This window comes from Hibiscus syriacus, unplaced genomic scaffold (assembly GCF_006381635.1).
Source record: "Hibiscus syriacus cultivar Baekdansim isolate YM2019G1 unplaced genomic scaffold, ASM638163v2 tig00110393_pilon, whole genome shotgun sequence".
Classification (NCBI taxonomy): Eukaryota; Viridiplantae; Streptophyta; class Magnoliopsida; order Malvales; family Malvaceae; genus Hibiscus; species Hibiscus syriacus.
Genome location: NW_024062721.1, coordinates 905131 through 915772, shown reverse-complemented (window position 1 = coordinate 915772; position 10642 = coordinate 905131). Strand labels below are relative to the sequence as shown.

The following is a 10642-nucleotide window of genomic DNA, read 5'->3' as shown; positions in this document are numbered from 1 at the left end:
TTAAATTATATGAACTTTCATCAGGACAAAAAAGTGGATTATTCCAAATCTAGCATCTATTTCAGTCCTTCTGCCTCCTTGGAGTTGTGTTCATCGTTGTGTCTTAATGTGGGAATTGATAGTGTATCCGAGCCTCAACTTTATTTGGGTATGGCTCTTGAAATTGGTCGAAACAGAACTGAAGCTTTTAGTTTCCTTAGTGATAAAGTTACATCATGGGTTAAAGGATGGACAAAAAACTTGTTATCATATGAGGGACGTGCTTCCGTTTGTCAAGCCATACCGACGTATGTGATGAGTTGTTTTCTTTTGCCGGATGGTGTCATACAGGATAAAACAGTCGTACCTCGCTCGTATTGGTGGTCCGGGGATCTGGCGGACAAAGGTTGGCCTCTTGTGGCATGTGATAAAATTTGCCAACCTAAACAGGTGGGAGGTCTGGGTTTGCTAAATCTCCATTAGTTTAATCTTGCTATGTTTGGTAAGCAGGTTTAGAGATGTCTTCGCAATCCGATTAGCTTGGTTTCTCGGGTTCTTGAAGCAAAATACAATCCTTCGAGTACCATTTTAACATCATCTCTGGGTTCTTAGCCTTCATTTATTTGGAGGTGCTTATATACAGTAATGCAAACTTTCAAGACTGGTTACTTCTACCAGGTTGGTATCGATAGCTCCATTTTTGTGCATGAAGATCAATTTTTTTTTTTGGGGAGAGGGGGACACCCAGTGCGTTTAAATTCAAATTATGTAGACAGTCCTACATCCCCTCTTAGATTAGGTGAATTTATGATCCCACGGGAGGCTCGGTGGGATATACATCTGGTAAGGCAGGTTTTCAGTATAGTTGATGCAAATGCCATTCTCAGTTGTCCCATTGCTCCAATTAATTCTAATACTATTCTATGGTCTGGGCACTCCGACGACTCTTATTCAGTCCGATCAGGTTATGCATGGTTATCTCGGCAACATCGTCCTCCTACACAAGTGTCCCGATTATGGCTTGCGTTATCCTATCTACCCACACTTCCTCGGGTGAGGCTATTCGGATGGCAGCCCATAAATCACTGCCAGTTGGTCGTCGTCTTTATTTGACAGGGGTCTCCGATGGTCATTATAGTCTCTGTGGTGCTTTACAGGGATTGCCTGGAAGTTCAACCTATTTTTCTGACAGCGGGCCTTCATTTGTGACTTCAGGGTACTATAATTCATGTGGTTCTTGGTTAGAATCTTTGTTGGAGCTTCTCACAACGCAGCATTTTATCTCAGTTATGGTGCTGCTATCACAAATTTGGTATCGAAGGAACATCTACATTCATGAAAATAAATTGCTGCCAGGATGGCACCTTGTTACTTCCAGTAGAGCTTTGCAGACTGGTTATTCAAAGGCAAATCAAAGTTTCACGACAAGGGCTTGCTCTCCCTGTTGGTTAAAACCTCCTGTAGGGACTGTTAAAATGAATGTGGATGGTGATTGTCCTCTTCATCCGGGCTCTCCGGCTATGGGTGTCATTCTTGGGGATTCCGATGGTTTTGTCTTAGCTGGCTAGGCCATTTGCATCGCTGGTTCTCGTAATGTCGCTGGTTTAAAACCTATATGTTGCATGAGCTTCAACAAGGATTACACCATATTTTATTAGTTCTAACATATAGATTATACTAATAAAAATTTAATACATAGATTATAAATTTATTCATATTGATGGTGTGTTATTTTTAGGGATGAACATTTTTTTTTGGATCTAATAAATTTTAATTCGATGTAATTTAATTATGTCATTTTTTATTTTAAAAATTTAAATTTGAGTTAAGTTATTTAGAGTGTCTCAAGTCCAGTTATTAAGGATGACTCGAGTCAAATCAGATTCGAGTTTAGAATTAAAAAAACTCGGCCTAATGTAATATAATATTATCAGTGTCCTTAATATATTTATAAATAATTATAATGATACATTTTTAATATTAGATTTTTTAAAATCAAATGAAACCCGAAAAACGTAATTATTTTGTACAAGTACATTGATAGGGGTACTAAAATAAAATAAAAGCTAAATTTTATATATGATTTTGAAAAAAATTAAAATTTTAGGTACTAAAATGAAATAAGACTGATAATTTAGGTACTAAATGCATAATTTACCCTAAAACATTTTTAGTGAATTATAATGCTTCTTATTTGGACTTCTTTATTCTCCTTATAAATTATGGCGCTTTCTCTACTGCGAAATTGAGAGCAAGATACTGCACTGATATTCGTCTTAAAGCTCATCCTGCATGCAAAGGCACAAAATAGTTTGATCAATTATGCACATATAAATTATGAAAATTGATTACTAAAGAGTAGACAGAAAGGAAAACAACTACTTACATGCGCATCCTTCTCTCTCTCACTACTGTCTTTGCTTGTGTCTGATTTGCTTTCTGAATCGGACTCACTTCCAACACCATCACTATCATCGTCGTTGTCTTCGGCCTGGACAATCCGATAACACAAACGAAAAAATGAAGAGCAAACAAAGCAATTACTAAGACGGCATGTTATATAAGCTTACATCCGAAACTACTGGGTCGTCCTTTTTCTCTGTCTCCTCAAAGGCAGCCTTCTCGGCCTGCAAAAGCCAACCAAATCAAGCAAAAAAGGAATCTAAAAGTCAAAATGAACCCTTCGAAATGCATAGATGAACATACATCCTTGTGCTTGCCCCATATTTCTTCAGCTAGCCTTTTAGCATACTCTACATCGTCAGCAAGTAAGATATTGTCAAACAATGTTCCAGATTTCACCTGACAAAACTAACATTTATCTTGTCATGGTCTAAAATGGGCATGGGATGATGATAGGGTAGTAGTAGAGAAAAAAAGTGGCAAAAGAGTACCTGCCACAATTCGATACCAACGTACTTCAAGTTGGGATAAACATAGAGATCAGGATCGTCCTTGAAATCTGTGGACCATATAAAAACACAGTAATAAATCACTTCAAAATTATGTTCATAAGAAAAAGAAGTAACACACTACGAAATAAATAAAAATGAACCTTTGGCTTCCATGGACCCTTGTACTCTGGGTTGGGAATCGTTGGGGCTGTCCATTCACCATCTTCATCGTCCCAATCTTCAGGCTGGTGTAAATAATTTTAACCATGAACTCTCATTACAATCAAGGCATAACATTTTATAATAAAGACATTCAAGAAGAATTATATGACTACCTTCTTCGCATCTGGATCAGTGATCTCTTTCGGAATGTCATCATAGCCCTATGGTAAATCAAACACTAGAGATTAGCTTGCTTATACATGTAATATAAGAGAATCAAAGGAAGTGTTACATGAGAAGGTTTTTACCTCTGGCTTCTTCTCTTCAGGATCAGCGATGTATTGCCTGTCATCCCAATCTTCAGGCTGCCATCATGCAAGGTACTTTAGTTGTATCCAATATTCATACAACAAAACAAAACAAAAAAGATACTATTTGTGACTAATTACCTTTTTGGCGTCGGGATCCTTGATTCTCTTCGGTGGGAGAAGTTCCCACTCAGTGTACAAGCTAACTTTTCGTTTCTCAACATTATCAACAAGAATGCTAAAGGTAGCGTCTTGATGCAGGGGGATCCGAGACAGATGATGCTGAGCTGTCAGATTACACGTTGATGGCGCTGAGATACCATGAGTTGGCAGATCAGCGCAAAGGCGGGAATTGATTGTGACATGTTCCTCATTGGGGTCGTTTTGAGTATGTTTCAGTCTTTTGGCCATAACTTTGGCTACAGGTGTCAGAATCGCGCATAAGACCCCAATCCGGAAAGCTCTTTTCGACGCGCACGCTTTCCACATTGAGCTACGCTCCATGTGGCCTTTTTTTCAATATCAAATTCTGCCGTTTTCCCCTCCGAATCACTAGATTTAGTTATTTTTTACTATTTATGGTAATATTTCGATTGTTAATTAGGAAGTCAATTTAAATCCGATTTAGGCCGGATTTTTGGGAGATTGCTTATTTTATTTCGAATTTCAATTTAGAGTGATTTTCGGGATTTTGCTATTTTTGGCAAAATTCGAATAAAGACGATTTTTTTTTGCTATTACAGTCCGGCTTGTGGACTGCTTTTTGACAGTTTTGATTTTATAATATTTTATTAAACCCTAGAGACTTTTTCTCTGGTTTTTGGGCGAATTTTCTCTTGTGAATCGTCTGTCGGAGCTAGCCTACAGGATAATCACTATTCTGTCTGGCGTCAGTTGGTGTCAGAGCTTCAACATCTTCTTGGGAAATTTCACCAGTTTCAATGGCTGGAGGTCGTGGTCGTGGTCGTCGTGAGCAGGTTCCGAATGAGGAAGCCCAACGCCGTGATCGCAGCGTTCAGGATGTGATGATTGCGGATTTGCAGAGGCAAGTCGCAGAATTAACCCAGCGCCTGGCGGCGCAGGATTTCGAGGATCGTGAGGCCTCTGATCACGATACCAATTCCACTTTCGAAAACCCATATCACAATCGCGCAGGATTCCGGGGCGCAGGATTCCGGGAGCACCGTGGTCGGGAGGAGCATCATGGAGACCTCGGTTTTCGGGTCGATCTCCTTGAGTTTTCTGGTACATTACAGGCCGAGGGATTCGTGGATTGGATTAATGAAGTGGAGCGTATTTTTTAATATAAGGAAGTCCCCGATCGTGTGAAAGTGAAACTGATCGCCATCAAACTCAAGGGCAGAGCATCTGCGTGGTGGGAACAGTTACGACGTTCACGAGAAAGACAGGGCAAAGCCAAGATCACTGATTGGGAGAAGATGAAAAAGAAGATGAAGGGCCACTTCCTTCCCTTCGGCTACACGCAAACCTTATTTCAGCGACTTCATACGTTGAGGCAGGGCGCGCGATCAGTCGATGATTACACGGAGGAGTTTTACCAATTGGTCGCCCGGAACGATTTATCTGAGACGGAGGAGCAGATGGTGGCGCGATATTTGGGGGGTTTACGTCAGTCCTTGCAAGATGTCCTCAGCCTTCATTCATTGTGGAGTGTTTCGGAAGCATACCAGCGTGCACTTGCTGTTGAAAAACAGCAAAACAGGAGACCAGTGATCAGGAGCGATCACAACAGTCGACCAGTTCGCCCTCAAGAGTCCCGTCCTGCTCAGCAGCCACCGCAGGGTAATTCTAACCCTACTATTAGATGTTTTCGTTGTGGTGAACAAGGGCATAGGGCGACTGATTGCAGGAAGCCTGCTAGTCAAAAGGGCAAAAATTTGTTGATTGAGGAAAACGTGGAAGACGAGACTGAGGAGATTGGTGAACCCGTGTATGACGATGATGAGACTGATGATGTGCTGTATGGAGATGGTCATGAGACTCTGGTCGTTCGCAAGAGTCTACTTACCCCCAAGGGCGATTCAGGGGACGATTGGTTGAGAACCAATATTTTCCACACGACTTGCACAGTTGCAGATAAAGTCTGTAAAATGATCATTGACAGCGACAGTTGTCCAGAAATTGCAATTGAAGACGGACCGTCATCCTAAGCCATACAAGTTGTCATGGCTAAATAAAGACAATGAGGTAACAGTTGATAGGCGATGCCTCGTGTCTTTTTCAATTGGTAGAAAATATTTTGATAATGCCTGGTGTGATGTTGTGTCTATGGATGCGTGTCATATATTGTTGGGTCGACCTTGGCAGTATGATCGCAGTGTCATTCATGATGGACGGAAGAATACATATTCCCTTAGCATCAAGGGAAAAAAGATTGTGTTGGCACCCCGGCGGGAAGGACTTACTCCTACCCCAGTAACCCATAATACTAATCTGCTTTCTATGTCCAAGTTTTTAGATGAGATTGAGCATGGCGGCGTGGTCTATGCCTTGCTACCTTGCGAGAACAATGCAGTAGATGTGGATACAGATTTACTAGTAGAGGTGCAGCGGCTGCTAGCAGAATTCTCTAACTTGATGCCAGAGGATCTTCCTCCTGGACTACCACCTATGAGGGATATTCAGCATCAAATTGACCTTGTTCCTGGGTCAAGTTTGCCAAATCGACCAGCATATCGCCTCAGTCCCAAGGAGGCCGAAGAGTTGCAGCGACAGGTGGAAGAGTTGTTGGAGAGGGGCTATATCCGAGAGAGTATGAGCCCATGTGCAGTCCCTGCTCTGTTAGTGCCAAAGAAAGATGGTTCTTGGCGTATGTGTGTTGACAGCCGAGCGATCAACAGAATTACAGTGAAGTACCGGTTTCCAATTCCCCGTCTAGATGATATGTTGGATCAGCTATCTGGTTCTAAGGTCTTCTCAAAAATTGACCTTAAGAGCGGTTACCACCAAATCAGAATAAGGCCTGGAGATGAGTGGAAGACGGCGTTTAAAACGCCACAAGGGTTGTATGAGTGGATGGTCATGCCTTTTGGGTTATCTAATGCGCCCAGTACATTCATGAGATTTATGCATCAGGTCTTGCGGCCTTTTATGGGGAAATTTGTTGTAGTTTACTTCGATGATATCCTCGTTTATAGTCCGACATGGACTTCACACTTCGATCACCTCCGTGCTGTTTTTGAGATGCTGAAAACGGAGTACTTGTTTGTCAATCAAAAGAAGTGTTCTTTCTTCACTACTTCTGTGACTTTTCTTGGTTTTGTTGTGTCTACTGATGGTGTTCATGTAGATCAGTCAAAGATAGATGCAGTCTTGGAGTGGCCCAGACCAAGAACCTTACATGACATCCGAAGTTTCCATGGCTTGGCGTCTTTTTACCGTCGATTCATTAGAAATTTCAGTACTCTGATCGCCCCTATCACAGAGTGCCTCAAGGGGCGTGATTTCCAGTGGTCTGAGGAGGCAGAGGCCAGTTTTCAACTGGTCAAGCAGAAGATGACCGAGGCTCCAGTTTTGGCACTTCCAGATTTTGACAAAGTGTTCGAGGTAAATTGTGATGCATCTGGCGTTGGCATTGGTGGTGTTCTGAGTCAGGCAGGTCGTCCGGTTGCTTTTTTCAGTGAAAAGCTATCGGGATCAAAGAAAAATTATTCCACTTATGATCTGGAGTTTTATGCCATAGTTCAGTCCCTGAAGCATTGGCGTCACTACCTAGTACAGAAGGAGTTTATTCTGTTTACCGATCATGAGGCCTTGAAGTACATCAATGGCCAACACAAGCTGAGTAGACGTCATGCCAAGTGGGTAGCATACTTGCAAGAATTCACTTTTACGCTGAGGCACCAAGCAGGGAGTTTGAACCGCGTCGCAGATGCCCTGAGCCGTCGTACCTTACTTCTCACCACCATGAGTACTAAAGTTGCAGGATTTGAGACGTTCACAGATATGTATGCAGCTGATCCTTCCTTTGGAAGGATATTTCAGGAGGTAACTGAGGGTCACCGTCATGATTTTGTTTTGCATAATGGGTATCTGTTTCGTGGATTACAATTGTGCATTCCAGATTGTTCATTGAGGCAGCAAATTATAAGTGAACTCCATAATGAGGGACACTTTGGCCGAGATAAGACATTGGCCCTTATCTCTTCTGAATTTTATTGGCCCAAGTTGACTAGTGATGTGGCCCATTATGTGAACCGTTGTTATGTGTGCCAGCGGTCTAAGGGAGTTCTCACCAATGCGGGATTGTACACTCCCTTACCTGTTCCTGAAGCTCCTTGGTTCGATGTCAGCATGGATTTTGTACTAGGCTTACCCCGCACCCAAAGGGCCTCTGATTCTATCTTTGTTGTGGTTGACAGGTTTTCCAAGATGGCTCATTTTGTAGCTTGCAGAAAGACTATGGATGTTGACCGGATTGCCCATCTCTATTTCAAGGAGATTGTGCGTTTACATGGTGTTCCTCGATCCATCACTTCAGATCGTGATACTAAGTTCATCAGTCATTTCTGGAAGAGCCTGTGGGGGAAACTGGGAACGCAGTTGAATTTCAGTAGCGCCTACCACCCCCAGACGGATGGCCAGACTGAGGTGGTGAACCGAAGTTTGGGAAACCTTTTAAGGTGTTTGGCAGGAACGAAGCCGAAGCAGTGGGATTTGGCATTGCCTCAGGCAGAATTTGCCTACAACAGATCAAAAAACAGAACCACAGGTTTAAGCCCATTTGAGATTGTCTATGGTCAGAACCCATCCGGGGTGTTGGACTTAGCCCCTATTCCACGTATAGGACGTTTCAGTCCTAAAGCAGATGAGATGGCAAAGTATCTTCGGGGTATCCATGAGCAGGTGAAACAGACCATTCATGAGAGCAATACCAAGTACAAGACTCGGGTCGACAATCATCGTCGTCAGGTACTTTTTGATGTTGGTGATTTTGTTTGGGCTGTATTAACTCGTGATCGTTTTCCTGTTGGTGAGTATAATAAGCTTAAGGATCGGAAGATTGGACCTTGTGAGGTCGTGCAGAAGATCAATGATAATGCTTACAGGTTGCGACTTCCCAGTCACTTGAAGACTTCTGATGTCTTTAATGTGAAGCACCTGAGTCATTGTTTTGTGGATCCTGATGATACTACTCTGAACTCGAGGACGAGTTCTTTCCAACCCGGGGTGACTGATGCAGGGGGATCCGAGACAGATGATGCTGAGCTGTCAGATTGCACGTTGATGGCGCTGAGATACCATGAGTTGGCATATCAGCGCAAAGGCGGGAATTGATTGTGACATGTTCCTCATTGGGGTCGTTTTGAGTATGTTTCAGTCTTTTGGCCATAACTTTGGCTACAGGTGTCAGAATCGCGCGTAAGACCCCAATCCGGAAAGCTCTTTTCGACGCGCACGCTCTCCACATTGAGCTACGCTCCATGTGGCCTTTTTTTCAATCTCAAATTCTGCCGTTTTCCCCTCCGAATCACTAGATTTAGTTATTTTTTACTATTTATGGTAATATTTCGATTGTTAATTAGGAAGTCAATTTAAATCCGATTTAGGCCGGATTTTTGGGAGATTGCTTATTTTATTTCGAATTTCAATTTAGAGTGATTTTCGGGATTTTACTATTTTTGGCAAAATTCGAATAAAGACGATTTTTTTTTTGCTATAACAGTCCGGCTTGTGGACTGCTTTTTGACAGTTTTGATTTTATAATATTTTATTAAACCCTAGAGACTTTTTCTCTGGTTTTTGGGCGAATTTTCTTTTGTGAATCGTCTGTCGGAGCTAGCCTACAGGATAATCACTATTCTGTCTGGCGTCACGTCTGGACGGAGAATAAATGTGTAAACATGAGTGAGTTGGTCAGTCTCACAGGGAACTTCCTTTTTGATCAGGTGGTTTGTCCCGTTGTAGTGAAGAATAGCATGAGTTCTCTTGATGCTTCCACAGACATCAGGCCCAAACATAATGCTACACCCAACCAACATAACAAAAAATCAGTACGTCTATAATAAACATATTTTAGAGATCACAGGGTAAGAAAATAAAACCTGTATGGGGTTTCACCACCGAATTGCTTCTGGTCAATGTCACCACTAATCAGTTTCATATAGCCACCACCACAATCAATCTTCTGCTCGTGCCTGACAGAAAATTGGAATACTAGAGTCTTGCCCTTGTTGTTAACTGCAAGGAACTTAGCCGAAATAGCGTAGAACCTGTGGTCTGGACTTGTTTGTATACCTGTACAAAATATGAAGCCATTAGTAAAGCTTGAAACTGAGGAGTTAAACGATACCTTCATCAATTCCGAGCTACAAGTATTGTAGAAGGTTACCTTTGTCATTAGGATCGCCATTCCATTTTTCAGCAGTGTAATTCCATTCCCCGGCCAACATCTCATCTTTCTTCCAGTCAGATTTTTCCCACCGACTTTCCCATCCATCTTCAGTTCCACAACAATATACAAAATCAGCCCCCAAAAAAGAGGGGGAAAAAAGTAAAAATTCTGCTGTTTGAAAACAGTGGACCGTACGATTAAAGCTGAAGCAGCTTCTATTTCCCTTGTTAATGATCTGTCATCTAATTTTTCTGCTGCTCATCCCACGTACAAACACACAATCACTCATTCTTTAGTGAATAAATTACATTCTAAATCACTAAATTTAATTCTACTTTAGTTTTTACTACTTTCCTTCCAAATCAACTCTTATATATGACATGATTTGATTGTTTTATTCTGGTAGATAAATTAAAATAATTATTTTTGGAGGTTTTATTAATTTTAAATAACTTCATGTACATCTGAATTTAATGCATTTTGTCGAAGAAAAATGAAAACAAAATAAATAAATGCACCAAATAATGAAATTGCAGGCTAGAAGAGTAAGGAAGAGATTTGTGTGTGAGCACTGAGTAGGCGATGTGGATCAAACCTGTCCACAACGTGAGCAATAAGTCCCTGTTTTAATTAAATTATCTTTAAAAATAATTTTTTCTATAAAAATAATATATATATAAGTGCAAAAAATCAAAAGAAAAAAAGTGGCATGAAAACAACCACATGCATTCTCTTTTTGTTTATCCATTTAATAATAATAACACTAATAATTTATTTGTGCTTCACCTACTAATCATGGTTAGGGGTGGCAACTGAACGGGTAGGGACGGTTTTGCATTATTTGGGGAATCTTAATTATATGTTTTGGGGATTTTTTTTGTCTTCATGCTGATCTCTTACGGATCTTTACGGGTTTCGGTTAATTCTCATTTCAAAAAATAAAC

General features: G+C 41.3%; 1 protein-coding gene across 1 annotated transcript; it reads right to left on the bottom strand.

Annotated features, from left to right (window-relative positions):
• Nucleotides 1-2255: 2255 nt before the first annotated feature.
• LOC120123522 (calreticulin-like) lies at nucleotides 2256-9987 on the bottom strand. The gene is made up of 13 exons (XM_039142391.1): nucleotides 9978-9987; nucleotides 9696-9803; nucleotides 9409-9601; nucleotides 9185-9328; nucleotides 3485-3596; nucleotides 3344-3400; nucleotides 3209-3256; nucleotides 3013-3118; nucleotides 2874-2974; nucleotides 2686-2781; nucleotides 2550-2606; nucleotides 2366-2470; nucleotides 2256-2267 (listed from the first exon to the last, which is right to left on the bottom strand). The coding sequence occupies exons 1-13, from the start codon at nucleotides 9985-9987 to the stop codon at nucleotides 2256-2258; spliced, it is 1149 nt and encodes a 382-aa protein (XP_038998322.1).
• Between the last annotated feature and the right edge of the window lie 655 nt (nucleotides 9988-10642).

What these genes read in the sequence shown, in the direction of transcription:
- LOC120123522 (XM_039142391.1), bottom strand. An exon ending in TGGCGATCCTAATGACAAAG is followed by an intron (nt 9,602 to 9,695) that starts GTAACCTTCTAC and finishes TATTTTGTACAG; the next exon opens with GTATACAAACAAGTCCAGAC. An exon ending in TCATTTTTATTTATTTCGTA is followed by an intron (nt 2,975 to 3,012) that starts GTGTGTTACTTC and finishes ATAATTTTGAAG; the next exon opens with TGATTTATTACTGTGTTTTT.